Source organism: Aedes aegypti, chromosome 2 (genome assembly GCF_002204515.2).
Source record: "Aedes aegypti strain LVP_AGWG chromosome 2, AaegL5.0 Primary Assembly, whole genome shotgun sequence".
In the NCBI taxonomy this organism is placed as follows: Eukaryota; Metazoa; Arthropoda; class Insecta; order Diptera; family Culicidae; genus Aedes; species Aedes aegypti.
In genome coordinates, this window is record NC_035108.1 from 266,915,138 (window position 1) to 266,933,733 (window position 18,596).

The window sequence follows — 18,596 nt, forward strand, 5'->3', positions numbered from 1 at the left end:
TACCATAACAGCAAAAATGATCAGCGCGCTGAGGAATGCGAGGAAATGAAAATTATGTCAAGAGATCTGTCAGATTTTTCGACATCGAATGATTCTTCTACTTATCCATCAATAGAAATTGATAAGTATAACTTAATTCAATGCATTTGAATATGATTTTTGACCATTTTCCATATTTGAATGGGTGGTCAGAAATTGCAACAATTTCTGTGCAGACAGAGCGGACCAAGTGTTGAAAAGCAATAAACTAATTGATTATTGCATTTTTTGAGTCAATTTCAGAGTCCGATAGAAGTTTATGGTAGTGCTATGGTGTATGTATGAAATGTGCTAGAACCCACTAATTGGACCAGTATATTTTGGTCGGTATTCAAGATTTTCACTTGGTCCACTCTGACTGAACGCAAATTTGAATATTTCTGGTCTTCAATACAATGACCCTGCAATATCTTAATTTTCAAGCTATCGTAATGCCACTGATTTTGGTATTGACCATATAGATTATTGAAGAATTTACGATACTGGTGTCGAAGGGTCTTGATAATCTGCTTATCTTGGAGATATGCACCCAGTTTGAGCATTGAAGCATTAAATGATTACTATTTTCCTAGAAATTTTTCAGTTAGAGTGAACCAACTCACTGAACGGTGATGTTTAGTTCAGTCAGAGTGGACCAAGTATACATAGTCCATCAAAAAATCGTTCTATCAGAGGCTCGGATTATGATTTTTCATGATTGTCACTTCACATTATATTGTTTGAATGTAACACAAAGATGTGTAGAAATATTGTACCAAAATTTAAACGAGTTTAAAAATTACAGAGCTTTAGACTTTAAACCCATTTTTCTCAAAATATGAAAATGTCACTTGGTCCACTCTGACTTAACGTCGACCATTTGTGTGTAGTTGTGGGCGATATGCTACATAGGAGTAGAAGCGTGCGCTATGTCGTTTTGGTTCGAAATTAAACGCGAAATTTCGCAATATTCCGTATGTTTCCAATTTTCCGTGGAAATATTTTACAATTTAGCGAAACTAAACGAAATCGTAAAATAATAATTTCGCTTGTTTGAGTTCCGTGGAATTCCGTGGAATTTCGTTTCGAAGTGTGTTTAGCGGAATAATTCGGTATTTCGCATACCCTTAGTTTTATTGTATTCTATTCTCCGACCAGTGAACATATTTTCATCGATTAAATTTAGATAGATACTGAAGACGGCCTTAGGGCTCATTCATTTATTTCATAACGCTGAAAATGACCATTTTTGACACCCACCCACCCCTTCGTAACGCTTTTTGTATGAACATTCTACAAATTTTGTATGAGCCGTAACATCGTAAGGGCACCCACCCACCCCCTTCAACCCCCTTGTTTGATCATATTAATTGTTCTAGTCAGATGATTAAAATATATTCATAAATAGAATAAAAGGATTTCAGTTTGTTATGCAAAAGTAAATGTAACTAATATTTTTTAACTACCAGTATGTTTTCGAAAATGTTGTTAGAAATAATCCTACAATACTTCTGTTTAACCTATGTGTATAAATGGATGAATTTTCTCCAAATTGTTCTAGTTACAATGTTATTTTTTTGTTCGAAATAGTGCGAAGAAATGCATACATATTTATCACAATATTTTGATTAAAAAAAGGAAATTTTTCAATTTTAAAGCAATAAAATGTAACATTACTAGTACTTATAACAAGAACGAGAATAATATCATTTTTATTATACATATTTACACCATATTTGTTTTGAGAACAGATTGTTTTTATTGGTAGCATGGTGGGGCAAGTGGATCATTTGGCGAAATTTTTTAAGTCCCTCATACTTAATACCGTTTTGACTCATATTCCGAACACTTAAGGCCAACAGTGACTTCAAATGCATCTGATTGGCATGAATTGGATGATATTTGTGTAAATTTTAATTTCTTCGCAAAGCCTAACTGTTAGCTGTTGGGTGTACCAATAATAATGTTGGTTTAATTAGTTTAAGTATTTATTTAACGTAAAAGTATGGAACAACATTTTGACACAAATGCCGAACACTGTGCTTATTCTGTCTCATATTCCGAACACCTTGATTCAAATTCCGAACAGCACGAATTAATCGTAGGGGAAATCAGGGTAAAACCGACACTGTGGTAAGCTCGACACCCTTTGATTTTTCATGTTTTGAGCAGTTTTTCATGCAGTTTCCACCACGCTCTATCTTAACTTGTGAAATGTAGTGTTTCGAATGACATCACAACTGACGCTACCGATAAACTACCAAAATAAACAACGAAATCATATTGGATAACATAGAAGCAACAGCAGTTGCAATATTTCGCTGTTATTCTTTAACTATTTCGCATGTGAAATTATGTAAATGTAATTATTTATTCTGCGTCTACCTCATCATTTACTATTAATTCGTTGATACAACATGAAGGAGAAATTAATTTTGGGTTTCGACAGCTGAAAACGCTATTGAAAAATAAATGTCCTCTCGGGGTAAGATCGAGACTTCATTTGGGGTAAAATCGACACCTTTCTTTGCTTCATAATCTAACATCAGGGAATCTTTCTATTCGGAAGACTATCTCTGTAGTTTACCTGAGTCTTAATTTTCGAATTCCAGTGAATTTCACGGATGGTGAACTTGTTAACATGTAGAATATGACATTATATGACTTACCACAAGCTATCATTAAGTATTAAAAAAATATATCTATGTTATCACGTTTCAACTTATTTGATGAATAACATACAATGCGAGTGTATAAATATTCTCCCGAACTAACCTGTTATCTTATGCGACTTAACTTATGATAACAAATGTTGATAGCTGCTACGAATTGATCCGACTTACTTTGTACAAGTAAACGGGACGAATACTCATCAATTTTGACCAGTTTATCCACGGTGCTTTGCGGGTTTGATGTAATTAGTATGAATAAACGAGTTTTAACGTGAACTTTCATGCGATTTCTGGTTGTCTGGGTGATGTTCACAACGTATAAATTCTACTCAAAGTGGATGTGTCGGTTTTACCCCAACAGGGTGTCGATCTTACCCGCACTCTCAATTGTCTCACTCAAAAATGATGGAATTTCAATTTGGTTTAAATCACTATATAACCTTAATATATCATCCAGCGATCCGCAAGGATTGATAGATTTATAAACAATATGTGATTCTACAACAATTTTAGGTTCGGTCAACAAGCGAAAGTACACAAATTTTATCAATAAGCTTAGGGTGTCGGTTTTACCCCGAATTCCCCTATTCAAATGAAAAATTTTGCAAATAAATTTATCTGAGCTTGTTCTACTGGTCTCATACTAGATAATCATCACTACTCCCGCGGTAAAAATTACATTGGAAACTTTCAAATAGAATTGCAATTGACTGCCATTTCCTTATTATTTGGTGACATATTTCAGCGAAACATTTCAACCTAATCGTCAAACCGAGTGTTCGGTATATGAGTCTGTTCGGAATTTGAGACAAAACGGTATATTAGTCCCCACATTTGTTATCCACAGAAAAAAGTTTGAATTACATTATTCACGTTAGATGTACATAACAATGAAGTTGACTATTGATTTTTCTGTATCCACTTGACCCTACGGTACCACGGTGTTTTTCTGCGTATTAACAACTGGTCAAATTTTCAAAGTGAGACTGTCTCGCGAATAGTAAGGATTCCCAATCATTTTAAATTTTATATTGAATCTGGTTCGATATTTAACGAGGAGGGGCGTATTGCCCGGGTGGGGCGTATGACACCGATACACTACACAGAAAAAAATCTTAGATTTACACAACACGTATTTTTAGCTTCAATCATATAAAGCCATTTGTTAATGTATTATTCAATGATAAAACCTACAAACACAGCGAATGTTTCCAACGTTCCTAGTACAATCCTAAAAATTGTACACAAAACGACTTCTCTCAAATAACGTTGCAAGCGAAACAGCATGATTTTACGCTGAAAAAATCAATCATAAATAATGCACATGGAATGACCAAGCTGTCGATCCTTCCATGTGCATTATTTTTGTTAGATTGTTCAGCGTATAATCGTGTAAACCGAGCATTCTCGTTTGCAATTTCACTTTCAAGATGCAAGAAAGCATACAATATTGGCGAATGTTGGAAGCAAGATCATGAAATGTTTCAGTTTCACTCAAGATTGCAAGCATTTCTGAATGCAATGCGGCAGTTCACATTATTTATCGTTGAATATTCAGTCATAACTCGTTTTACATGATAACCATAAAAGTATAGGTGCAATGTAAATTTAAGATTTTTTTACTGTGTAAGTTAAATTTGCTGCTTATTTTGTGTCACTTCTCGGGACGATTTTCTTGGCATTTTAGATAATCGAAATCCGATTACGTTTGAAAGGAATATTCTTCTAAAGATTATGTAATCTATTTCACTTGCGTCCAATTTCCGATGCACAAACACAAATTACGTCAGCCGATATAGATATATATTTTGCTGTGTGCAGTTTTAGGTCGAAATCAGTGTTGTTCAGACTCATTTCCCCGAAAATAACATTTTCCGAACTACGAAGACACGAACTACTACAACCATGATCTCTCCTCCTTAGATAGAAAAGCAGATGGTTAAGCTTGAGTACTGCACATAAAATCGATCAATTTTTGATCCCAGAGAGCCACAATTCAAGTTTCGGTGAAATGAAATGAGTGAGTGAGTGAGTGCGAATCATTTCACCGAAACTTGAATTGCGGCCCACCGAGATCAAAACTGTCGGATCCCATGTGCAACACTCAAGCCCAACCACCTCCCCCTCCATCTCAGGAATACAACGCACAGTTATAACAGTTCATGGCTTCACAATTCGAATTTCGGGGAAATGAGTCTGATCAACACTGGTTGAAATACGCTCATTTGTCAAAGAATACTAACTCTAGTGGAATTAAATGGTAATAGTACTAAATACGTTTTTATTTACTTAAAAAACCCCTTCTAAGCCGATGCCGTCTTACTTACCAACTGCGCTATACCGATGAGCATGAGTGCGGCCTTCCGGCCGGCGATTTCCGCTACCCATCCGCAGATGAGTACGGCAAGGACGCATCCTACCGTTCCGATCGAACCGATCCAGCCGGCTTCTGAGGGGGTGATCGTACCGGAACTGAGCGGAGTGGCACTGGACAGCAGCAATTCCAAGTTTGGTGACAGCCAGCCGATGGACAAACCGTATATGAGTGTGGCGAGGTTTGCTATGAACGGAGAGAGGGGAGAGAAAAGGAAAGTTTTGGCATTTATTCGCAATTCGGACAGCGGCAAACAGTGCACAATTAGCATGTGATACGCATGGGATGTCGTTTGCTAAGTCATCAACCAGTATGACGAATGGAAAGACAGTGCGCAAATTATTAGTATGCTAACAGCGTTAGTTTTGCTGTGAGTGTCTGGCTTTCGATAGTTTGTACAAAATAGTTTCTCCTGGACGGACAATCATTCTACGCTGCTGTGGTTTCAGAAGAAGATCAAAAAAGTTGTTTGACACTGTTAAATTCCATGCCCGAAAAAAATGCAGAAGATACTGAGTTTGAGAATACAAGAAGGCAGCATTGCCGAAAATTTAACTTCAATTTTTTATGGTATTCGATTAGAAAGTATACCTCAGTAAATCATGCAAGAATTTTCCACCACTTGTGTCAGTTCACTGCCCAACAAAAGTTCAAGGTTTGTAATTAAGAATAACAGACGGGACAATAAACAACGTTTGAGGTTACTCGAGTACAGTTTACTTAATGAAATATACAACACTGTCGACTGTAATTCCGGGCATTTTTAATCGTAGCGATAAGGCTGAACTAAAACATCTCAGCTTCATCTTGATAAGATAATGTTCTAGACACGAGATGTACTCATTTTTTATGGCAAAATTAGGTCATTACGCTGAATAACGGCACAGCAATCCATGGCTAGCCAGTAATAACATGTTCCATCAGATTAACATTGTCAAATTATGACGAAAAGTGAATATATCGAAGAAGAGTGCTGGTTTTCTTAGTTCTTTTATTTTATTAGCTTTCCCATAGTTTTTTTTTCGTACTCAGATGTGCAATAAAAGTCCATGTTTCATTCTAAGGGATTGTTGCCAGTCTATTAAACAAAGCATTTTAAACGTTTCATCTTAAAATAAAACAAATTGTACTTAATCATTAGTTCCCAAATGTTACTGGTTATTTTTCAATGGCAAAAATATATGTATGGGAAATATAAAAAAGAATCAAATGTATTGTTTAATTTTGTAAGAAATTATCGAGTTCAAGTAATCATTCATTAAACTGCATTGACCTTACTTAATTTATAAGCATTCAAGATGCTGTAGAAAATCTATAATTACCATTGATCCACATGACCTCTTGTAATTGCTCCAGCTGCATATTCGTGCGGCATGATAATTCTAATTCTGATTGAACCCTCAAATCGCTGTGATTAATGTATTGGGGTCAGATTTTTTTTTAGCTAAGAATGGTGCTTCGTAATAATAGGTATATATAACATGGAAAGCTACCAGTATAATGCTCACCATAAAATATTAAATTGCCGCCTCCGATCGGTGTCTATTGAACCGGGGAGAAGAATGTAGCCCATATCAATAAAGGCAAAATTTATGCGCTGCAGCTCTACGTACAATTTGCATGAATAATGTTGGTGATTAAATAATCGCAAGCACTTATTCATCCCAAAAGGAATCATAACCAATAATCGTGGAATATTTCCCACCCGAACTAGGTCAGATCCTTTTACCAGCAAATTTCAACTCAAGCGAATGCGTTCTAAATCAAGACCCATTTTCCCATCGTTCTACGGTTCGTTGGCAACACCATCTTACTGTGTATTAGGGTAAGTGATCTGATAGTTGTGGGTGTTCCTATAGTTGCCGGTAATGCCATTTATACTGTTTTCAACGGCACTCCCAACTGACGTATGTGGATGGATGATAGCTGGGCTTAGTGAAAACATTCAATTTTCCAACTACATTGTTAGAATAATCCAAAGTTATCTGTCAAATCCGTCCCCTTCAGGGTTAATTATCAGAATTCCTAGTATGAAAGACTTCCTGGTAAAAGCTGGTGTGTTTCGTCAAGGCAGCATTTTGAGGCCAATTTATACAATATTTTCACATCTGACTTAACTAAGTTACCTCAGGGATGTCAAAAATTTGTTTGTGGTTGGCACAGGCCTCTTCGCCAAATGACGAAGCCCTGCGTGTTCAACTGTAGTCGGTTGCAAAAAAGTTTGGATATTTTTACTTATACTGCAAAAAACGGAAGATTTCTCTATACTTCCAAAACTCAACTAATAATCTTCAACAAATCCAGAAAGCGCTTTATTTGAAACTTCAAGTAGACGTGATGGTCACGATGAGAGGGTTCCACCAATAATCTAGTCAGATGAAGCTAACATCTAGGGCCATGCTAGATAAAAATTTACTTTCAAAAATCACATTGAGGGCATTCAAGCCAAATACTATAAAATGACGAGGTTTGACGTCGATGAATATTCACCCTAAGTGAATTTAATCTCCACTTACTGGAACATCATCCCTAGGCCTATATGATTGCCATTAATCGGTTCGCGTGAATGCTCCGCTCTACCAAATAGCGTTCGAGTGCTCCGCTATTTACAGATACGCTGCTGCTGCTGCTTTTCCTCCGCTGTAATTCGGTCGCCGCATTTTACATCGAAGCGTTTGCCACGAGATGACGAAGAAGACGGCGATGACGACGACGACGACGGACGCCCAGTGGGTACGTTGAAACTATGCTCCGATTTTCCTCCGTTTCCACTTTGCCGTCGTCGTTTGTTGTCCTAGTTGATGTTTGTTGTGGATGCAGTGCTGCGAGGACAACGCTCTGCTCACAGTAGGGTAAGGTGGGGCAAAAGATCGAGAGATACACTGGTACTGAACATGCAAAACGTGAGACTTTTAGTTTTCGTTGTGCAAACGTGATTTCGAAAAGGAAAGTGTCTCCTGAACAGGGTTGGGAATTGTGACCACTATTTACAACAGTTCATCGATTCTGCCAATAGTCATTTTGCATTCGGGTTTAGAAAAACGGCAATGGTTTGCTTTGGATTTTGATGGTCGTGTAGAAAAATGTGAATGTCGAGGTGGTAAATGTTTGCTACAGTACTTATCTCATCTCTTCTCCTGAAGAGTTGTAGGGTATCTCATATTTAAGCTTTATTTTGCTTAAATAAAAGTATTACGCATGCATTAATAATATTATATATTTCAAATAATTACAATTTATATTTCTTAAACAAGTACTGGCAACCTAGCAATGGATTGCAGTTGATAGATTGCAAAAAGATATAATGGAGTATAAATCCAACAAAATATAATGAATTACGTAATATTTATAGGGCATTGCATACCTCTAGGCGTTTAACGTTACATGGAAATTTCTGATTTGAGATTACAAAAATGGTTCCAGTTTGTGGAAACGCTTTTCGTTAAGAAATTTGAGAACATATTCAAGTTCTATGATAAGTAGGCTGTCAAAGATAAGTGACCAACTATTCAAAAATACATCAAATTGCGATCGTAGAACAGATTGTTTGTAAGCGTTTCGAAAATGATAAAATCGTATCAATTTTTAATATTCGTATAGCAAGCTCCAAATGTTCTCAATTCAAATGAAAACAGCTCTTACATGAAGTGTCATTCTATTATTCTTCAATTTTGCATTCGTTTTGCTTAACCGATTAACAGAAGTTATCATATATCGTTTAATATGTGGTGGGTAACGCACTATCGAAGTTACCCGCATTATCAAAGAAACCCCGGTTTACGGTTTCTGCCTTCAGCAAAGTTGTAGATGACGATAATTGGATTTTTCTCTAAGACACCCATTTCGTTCAAACGTTTGTTCATGAGCAACAAAGCATTTTTTTTAAATACTCCTTTTTATATGTTTTTTAGGATATTTTTTCAAAAAATAATTTTAAGTAAATAAAAAAAAAGTTTCTTATAAAATATTGCATGAAGTGGAAAATCAAATAACTTATTTGATAGATATTGGTTTTGACTATCGATCAAGTAATGTTGCATTTTCTTCATCTGTGTTTTAATGGCAATTTGAGAAATATCAATAAAAAATCAATAATATCTATAATATTTCTTTCATAATTTTGCATAATTATTACAGTAATACCTCGATATAACGTAACTCAATTTTTATTTTCTTTACCATATATCGAGGTTACGTTATATCGAAGCCAAGTTTTTTATTTTCTTAATTTGTATCAACATGAATTGTATCATGAGAATATGGATCAAAAATTGATGTTATTGTCCTAGTAGGTAATTTCATTCTTCTTACATACTTGTTACTATATTTTTCCGTGTTTTTTTCAAATATTTTCCTTTTATTTCATTGTTTTTCATTTTAACGTCTCTATTGCAGTTATCTTAAAAGATATGTGTTCCGAAAACATCTTTGAAGGATTCCTTGAACACTTCGGAGAAAGTCTAATAGAGATCTTTCAGAAATCCTTATAGAAAATAATGTTGAGCCGTCCATGAACATTTCTAGCAGGCAATTATAGAATTTAAAGAATTGTATTATGAGGAACTCTTAAAATAAATCCTTTTGTAATTTCTTGACAGATATTTTGAATAAATTTCCCGCACGCAGAAAAATTTCTTTATGTTGAGATTACTATCTCGTTAATTACTTTTACTTACGCACAGTTAGTTGTTTCGAAGTAAAATTAATTTACGCCAACACTAAATTAACGTCAAATCAATTACACACACTTCATTGATTCAGCTATCCACTTGTACCTATATCAATTATAACTTGCATAATAACCACTATCCGAAAACATTCACATCCCTAGACTTCAAGTCATCCTCACAAATCTACTTACTTTTAACTTGTAAGGATTAGTGTAGTAGATAAGATGACCACCTCTCATTCAGGGGACCACGTATCAAGTTTTCCGACGCGCACTTTATTTTGATTGTTGCAATGTTTTTTTTTTAAATCGATAAAACAGCAGCGAATCTTTTCAGATATGTTGATAAAGCAGAACAAAATGCTGAGTAAACATTGCAACATATTATAAACTCAATTAAATTTACTTTGAGTCAACTAAATTATAGTTGAATTTTGACGTTTGACGTATGTAAATTCAATAAAAAATATAGTTGTTAATAACTATACGGTATAGTTGATTTTAACAATACACTGTCTAATCAACTATATTTATAGTTATCTCTAGATTAACTTTAGAATATAGTTAACTTGACCGGAAAAATGATTACGAACACTATATTTTGTTCTCCGTGCGAGAACTAAGAGTATTAACTTTATACCCTTATTACTTGGTGATGATGATTCTGGAAAAATTCCTGGGGGAATTCTATTACAATTTTCTGATGAAATTTATCAAGATATTCTTAGGGCGGGATTCCGTTAAGTCAATACTGATCAATTGTTTCCAAAAACCCTTAAAGGAATCTCTGAAATCGCTGGAATGGAATCTCTTCAATCATTTTTGAAGAAAATCTCAGAAGTATTTATACATGACTACCATGATGGTTGACTAGTTGAATTCCTGGGAGAACGCTATCAAGATTATTTTAAAGTGTTTTAGGTGTTATACATGAGCATCAGGCTTATGTGAGTATGCCTCTGTTGGTGGAAAAGCTCAAAGCTTTGAGCCAAACCTTCTCCAGTAGAGAAGCTAGGTAGAATACTGGACGCTTTAATGCTTACTGACTTTAAAACGGCTTGCTCAATTTTCACCACCTAATAAAATTTCAATCTTGTCGCTCCCTTGCGACGTCTATCTACTTTTTCATTTCAATTATTTGTGCAAAAAACTTCTAAGGACTCCCTTTACCTTTGAGTCGCATGACTGTTATAGCCATAACTAAAAAAAGTTATCAATAATTACCGTCTGAAAAGTTATCAAGTATTTTCACATAAGTAGTGCTCACCACCCAATAAATTTTGAGCTTTATCTATCCACTCAAACCCGAGGTTTACTTCTTCAACGTTTTCTTTCTTTCATGCCTTCCCGTATAACATTAAAATAATCACACTGCACAGTGGTCCAGGAATCAGTTTTACGCGGAAAGATGCATTTTGAGCTTTAGAATGAAACATTAGACAAAAACGGTCTTCTACAAAGTTGTTTGTATTAGTTAAGCCCTTTGTTTGGTGTTATTGAAAATTAGGGTGGACCACATTTTCATTGAAATTGTGTAACTAACTTTCTTATTTGTAGAAATTGTATTATACATACTTCAGCAAAGTTATAGACCATTCAATTTCAAGCAACTTTGCCAAAAAAAGTTTTTTTTTGTATCTCTTAAATTGACCGATTTAGAGCTTTTTTCGTACGGTGACATAGGGTGGTCCGAACAAAACTGGTTTTCTGGCTCTAGAGTTTTCAATTCAAATTTCTCATCAAAGTAGTCTATGAAACACTTTTAGAGCTTTGAAAAATGCGTAATTTGGTGAGTGAAGAAACTCGCTATCTCGTTCCGTTTAGGAGTTATTGTTGTTTTTCTCTCAAAAACATGCCTACTTTGATTGTGAATATCTCTGATTGGGGCAAACATAAAAAATATCTTTTGACGGCATTCAAAAGACAATATAAAGTTGTATATTATGTCAAAAAATTACAGATGTGTTATTTTTGTAACTCTAATAAAATGCCTTGAAAAACAAAGGATTTTAAGCAGAAAAACTTTAATAACTTTTGAACTAAAATAGATATCATCAATATTTTTGCATGAAAATTTGCGTTTTGTTAAGTTCTAAAAGTCACTCATAGACCGCTTTGACGAGATATCTGAAATAAGAAAGATAGGGCTCTAAAACTGTTTTGAAGATTTTCATAGTATGTATTTCTTTATTATTTTGCATTTTGAGCATGAAAATGAAATTTTAGACAAAAATGATCTTCTACAAAATTGTTACTCAAAATGTAAGCTTTCATACTGTGTCAATTGAAACTAGGGTGGTCCACAATATCACACATATCATATAATCAACTTTTTTATTTGCAAAAATACTGGTATATGCTCTTTGGCAAAGCGGTAGAACTTGAAATTTTGATCAACTTTGCCAAAAAAAGTTTTTATGTAGCTCAAAATTTGACCAATCTAGAGCATTTTTTCCTAATCATCGCAGGGTGGTCCAACAAAAATAAGTTTTTCAACTCTAGTTTTTTCAATATTATTTTCTCGTCAATGTCGTCTATGAACTTAGAACTTGACAAAACGCAAATTTTCATGCAAAAAGATTGTTGATATCTATTTTAGTTCAAAAGTTATTGATGTTTTTGTGATAAAAAATATTTGACTTTCAAGACGTTTTATTAGAGTTACAAAAATAACACATCTGTAATTTTTTGATATAATGTACAATTATGTTTTGTCTTTTGAACGCCGTCAAAAGATATTTTTTATATTTGCCCCAATCAGAGATATTCACAATCAAAGTAGGCATGTTTTTGAGAGAAAAACAACAATAACTCCTAAACGGAACGAGATAGCGAGTTTCTTCACTCACCAAATTACGCATTTTTCAAAGCTCTAAAAGTGTTTCATAGACTACTTTGATGAGAAATTTGAATTGAAAACTCTAGAGCCAGAAAACCAGTTTTGTTCGGACCACCCTATGTCACCGTACGAAAAAAGCTCTAAATCGGTCAATTTAAGAGATACAAAAAAACTTTTTTTGGCAAAGTTGCTTGAAATTGAATGGTCTACAACTTTGCTGAAGCATGTATAATATAATTTTTACAAATAAGAAAGTTAGTTACACAATTTCAATGAAAATGTGGTCCACCCTAATTTTCAATAAAACCAAACAAAGGGCTTAACTAATACAAACAACTTTGTAGAAGACCGTTTTTGTCTAATGTTTCATTCTAAAGCTCAAAATGCATCTTTCCGCGTAAAACTGATTCCTGGACCATAGTGCACTGTGGAACAATATTGTTTCTAAAAACTCGATGAAATCTTAATTTTATTGTGACTTTTCAACCAAATTATACATGAAATGAAATTAAAGTCCTATTTTACATGTTTGCTGGATTAGACCACAAAACAGTTTGATAAATCATACTTCAAATTTCATGTCAACATCACTTAAAATAACGTTTTATACAACTTTGGGGACCTGTAGTTAAAAACTGTGACGTGCAGGAACATTTCTAAAAACGATAACAGATTCAGCGACTCCAAGTCAACATAATTTATTCCTTGAGACACGCAAAAATGTAATTTTTGTTACACTGTGCTTTCATATTCAAACGCATTATGTTTAATTATTTTCTTTCATCAACAAAACCTTCCAAAATATCTCTTTCAAGAAACGATAAGTGATAATTATTGAAACGACTATGGATACAGTTTTGACAGTTTTAGAAATTTTTAATGAGTGTTGTACGATCATGAAGGCGCTTTTGCATCCATTTAAAAACTTAAAAGGATTATCATCCAGAAAATTTTATCGCTTGTATTTCATTGAAACATAACGTAAAGATATTTTTTTTCATCTTATTTTCAAAAATGTCCAAGTAGTGCCAAATAACGAGTAAAAACCAGATACCGACAGAAAAAGCATCAGCTTCCTAATCCTAAAATTTCCCTATGAGACAGTCATCGAAACATTTTTTAACTATTTTGAAATATTTGTTTTTGTTTCATTCAGATCTACGATATCTTAAAAAATACTTTCAGTTATATGATATGATATTTGAAAACTCACATAAGGTGCACAAAAACTGAATGATTCATTACAAAAACATTTTGTTTTTAATAATCGCAAAGTTTTATCTGCATGCTTGGAGGTATAAACAAAGAGAGATGTGAAACTGTTAACTAATCAAATGCATAACCTTCCATTAGAATGAGGAACGGGGCTGGGATTGAACTTATGACCTTCTGATGGTTGAGCAGAACTAGTGGCCTTATGAGATACCCTCTAACACTTCAGAAGATACCCCCTTCTTGAAACACGTTTAGATATCGGAAACTAGTTTTAGGGTTCTAAATTAGTATGACTTAGAGTAAAAGTATCGTTTTCATATTTCTTGCTCAGTTCAAAATTAACGCTACGGATGTCATTGTCGAAAGGTGGCAGCAGCACTACGATGCACAGCGGACAGTGGAAACCAACCAGCTCCCACAATGGGGGAAGTTAAAGATGCCATTCAACAGCTCAAAAACAACAAGGCCCCTGGCAATGATGGTATCGGAGCTGAACTTATCAAGATGGGCCCGGACAGGTTGTCCACTTGTCTGCATCGGTCAGAATCTGGGAAAAGGAACAACTACCACAAGAGTGGAAGCAAGACGTTATATGCCCTATCTACAAAAAGGGCGACAAACTGAAATGTGAATATTATCGTGCAATCACTATCCTAAACGCCGTCAACAAAGTGCTATCCCAGATTCTCTTCCGTCGACTATCACCTATAGCAAACGATTTGTTGCGAAGTTATCAAGCAGGTTTCATCGACGGTAGCTCGACAACGGACCAGATCGTTTCCGAGCGACAAATCCTCCAGAAATGCTGTGAGTACCATGTCCCTACGCATCATCTGTTCATCAATTTCAAGGCGGCATACGACAGTATTGACCGTGTAGAGCTATGGAAGATCATGGACGAGAACTGCTTTCCCAGGAAGCTCACAAGATTGATTAGAGCAACGATGGACGATGTGCAAAACTGCGTGAAGATCTTGGGCGAACATTCCAGTTCGTTCAAGTCTTGGCGGGGACTACGACAGGGCGATGGACTTTCGTGCCTGTTGTTCAATATTGCGCTTGAAGGTGTAATGCGGAGAGGCCGACTTAACAGTCAAGGCATAATTTTCTCGAGATCCGGTCAATTTGTTTGCTTCGCGGACGACATGGATATTATAAGGAGAAAATTTGCAACGGTGGCAGATTTGTTCACCCGCCTGAAACGCGAAGCAACAAGAGTCAGACTGATGATGAATGCGTCGAAAACAAAGTTGTGCTGGTAGGCAGAACTGAGCGTGACAGGGCCCACCTAGGAAGCAGTGTCACGATAGACGGGGATACCTTCGAGGTGGTGGACGAGTTCGTCTACCTCGGATCCTTGCTGACGGCCGTCAACAATGTTAGTCGGGAAATCGTGCCTACTATGGGCTCCATAAGAAACTGCGGTCAAGAAAGATTCACACCCGCACCAAATGCACGATACACATAACGCTCATAAGACCGGTAGTCCTCTACGGTCATGAAACGCGAACGATGCTCGAGGAGGACTTGCAAGCACTTAAGAGTCTTTAAACTTTGGGTGCTTAGGACGATCCTTGGCGGAAAACGAAGTGTTGCGGCGAAGGATGAACCACGAGCTCGCCCAACTCTACGGCGAACCCAGTATCCAGAAGGTGGCCAGAGCTGGAAGGGCAGGGCATGTTGCAAGAATGCCGGACAGCAACCCTGCAAAGATGGTGTTCGCATCGCATCCGGTTGATACAAGAAGGCGTAGAGCGCAGCGAGCTAGGTAGGCGGATCAAGTGCGCATCGATTTGGCGAGCGTGGGTAGAACCGAGGATGCGGCCTCGATCCGAGTATTGTGGCGTGACAGTGTTGATTCTGCGTTATCTGTTTAGATATTAACTAAATAAATGGAATGAAAAAATGAAATGCTCAATCTTTCAGAATACGAATTACAGTGTATGGTAATGAGCGATGGGCGCCAGCACTTGTTTCAAAAATGCAAAAACTGCAGCATTTGCATTTTCAAATAAAATGTTCAATAGATATTAAAAAACCGATAATTGTTATTCTGAATTACGGTACCTAAAATTGAGAATTCCACTAAGGCCAATTGATGCGAATAGCCAAACGGGTCTTGTAACGAAAATTCAAACCATTAGACCTCCTTAAAAAAGGTAAAACTTTTGCCCCATCTTACTCTAAGAGTAGACCGATTGCCATTTGAACAGAGGGGTGCCTGCTTATAAAGACGGTGGGCAATTGTTTAGGTTTGGGTACCTCCCCTAGAACGCCTAGCTAGCAACTGACCCAAGTCAGAGAGATTGACTTTCCGTTTCATTTCGTTCCTAGGCTCTTCACAGAGAACAGCTAAGCAAGTGGCAAACGCCCCCTTTCGCATTTCGATTTCGTACGGCTTGACTCGACGCTGACAGCTATTCTCTCACCCGGCTTGGCTCTCAACAAAGATGACCCCGTTTTTGGCCCTACTGTTTGCTGCTGCTTTGCCTAGCTGGTTGTAACCCGAGCAGGAACGAATAACTCGCACTTATCATTGCATATCATAATTATGGTATTATACCATAACTAGGTATTGTTTAGTAGTTCAGGTATTGTCCACACCTCAATTTGGTATTATCATGGAATTGTTGAAAGCAATTAAAAAAACCTCATTGACATGCATTCGAAAGCTATTGAGAACTGCTTGCGGTATTGGACTACTATTGAAAAATTTCACTTTTGCATGAAAATTCATCATTTACTATTTAGGTATTGCAATACATGATCTAGTTATCAGTTTGGTGCTTGTAGAATGTGCTTGAGATTGAAAATTATCTGGTACCGATTACCCTAGATTGTTATTCTACAGCGATCTTCATCTCCTCGGGAAATGCTGCCACCACTCGATTGCTGCTTCTTCTGCTTTCGCTTTCATACGTTTGGGGTGTGTTGTTTTTGTTTTTGTTTGTATTTTGCGTCGATATGCCGGGTGTCAAACAAGTTGGCATCGTTTTACACCAGTTCACTTTTGTTTTTGTTTTTTTTTTCAAATTGATCGAATAGCGCGTGCGCTGATTACATTACAAGGGCTGCTTGCTTGTTTGCTGCGCTATCGAGCTCAGTGTGGATGGCGCTATGCGTATTCGCGCGCAGTTCAATTCAGTTTGCTTCATATCGGTATAAGTAGGTATACCACCTGTAAGCATGCAAGTTATTTGGGTTGGACGCATTTTGTTTAGCGAAGTGAATGAAAGCACCGAGAAGGGTGTGGTATTGTTGTATTACACATGTCCGCTAAATGTATAGTTAATTGCTAATGAGCTCATAGATTTTTTTTTGAGCAGCAAACAACCATCGTCGCATGAGCATCGTCCTTAGCGTTTTTGATTCTTAGCTAGAATTTTGAATTGAGCATGACCATTGATGACCTACAAGTTGTAGACTGTGTTTGCTATTTCGCGATTGACCAGAATAATCAAAGTTGCCCAAGGCACCAACAGGCATTGCTGTTAAAATTTTGGAATAATTGACGTACCGCTTTGTCTCAAATTCCGAACAGACTCATATTCCGAACACTCGGTTTTTGTATGGCGATTTGTTTGAAATGTTTCACTGAAATATGTTATTAAATAACCCGGAAATGGCAGTCAATTGCAATTAAATTTTAACGTCTACCAATCAATTTAATACCCCGGGAGTAGTGATGATTCTCAAGTTCGAGACCAGTAGAAAAATTTATTTCCGAAATTATTCATTTTATCCCCAGAAAATCGTTCATGGAGGGGTTTTCACAATCTTTTTTGGATGATTCATAATACCCTTGAGAATGCAGGACCCAAAACATACTAAACGAAATAACAGAATGTATTGAATCAATTATTAGTTTAACATCTCATGTCAGAGATAATTTCATTTAAATCGAAAGAATTTTAGGCTGCCTATTAGAATTTTAAAATTCAATGCAATTTAATCGTTTTCGGAATTTTCACCAACAATCTGATTTTTAGGTTTACTATTTGATGAAGTATTAAGGCGAAGTAGGCCGTCATTGAAATTTGTACGCGTCGTTGAGGATTGTTGCTAATTCATCTCACGATGATCAGTTGATTTTGCACTGACACAGTTGAAAAAGTATCAGCATACTTTAAGCATGTTAGCGCGTACAGTGATACTTTTTCAAGTCAATATAAACTGTAGAGACTGAGTTGCATCACTTTGAAATGCAAGCTGAAAAGTCATCATTGTTGACAAAACGAAAGACGGGCTACTTAACCTTAAACAGCTCGAATATCCTAGACAGCCTAGTTATAGTAGAACTTGTATTTGGGGACTTGTATCAAGGGAAAAATGGTCAATCGTTTTTTCCTTATTGATTTAGCTGTTCTGCGTGACGAGTATTTATGATTTTACTGATTTGTATTAATTTTGGAACAGTTATTATGGGTTATATTGTCATAGTTTTAATTACAATTGCAAACGTAGTCAGTTCAAAAATCGTTGCTGCAAATATTTTGAGTGAAATCGCAATTGAAAATCTTCTTTTACTTGAAATACAAACCTTTATTATTTATAAAAAAATAAACACATAAGTTCAAAATTTAGAAGTGTTCATTTCGAATGATCACTCAGTGATTTGGACCTCTCTTTGATTATAATTCATGAGATATACTCATTACACTGTTTTGCAAGCAAGGAAAGTTATTCACATTTAGCTGTTTTTTGAGTTTATGTCAAAAGATTGAATATTTGGTACTTATAACATTACATCAAATACATGCAATCATAAAAATGCGATCATATTGTATTGCGTGTATAACACGCTGGTCT

At 35.9% G+C, this 18,596-nt stretch overlaps 1 protein-coding gene across 2 annotated transcripts in view; it reads right to left on the reverse strand.

The window, feature by feature from the left end:
* The window catches only part of LOC5568780 (facilitated trehalose transporter Tret1), a 158,133-nt gene that overhangs the window by 19,724 nt on the left and 119,813 nt on the right, over window positions 1-18,596 (reverse strand). For both annotated transcript variants that reach the window (XM_001658095.2, XM_021845019.1), the window contains exon 3: window positions 5,018-5,250. In XM_001658095.2, the coding sequence (XP_001658145.2) occupies window positions 5,018-5,250 (233 nt within the window). The remainder of the gene's footprint in view (window positions 1-5,017; window positions 5,251-18,596) is intronic.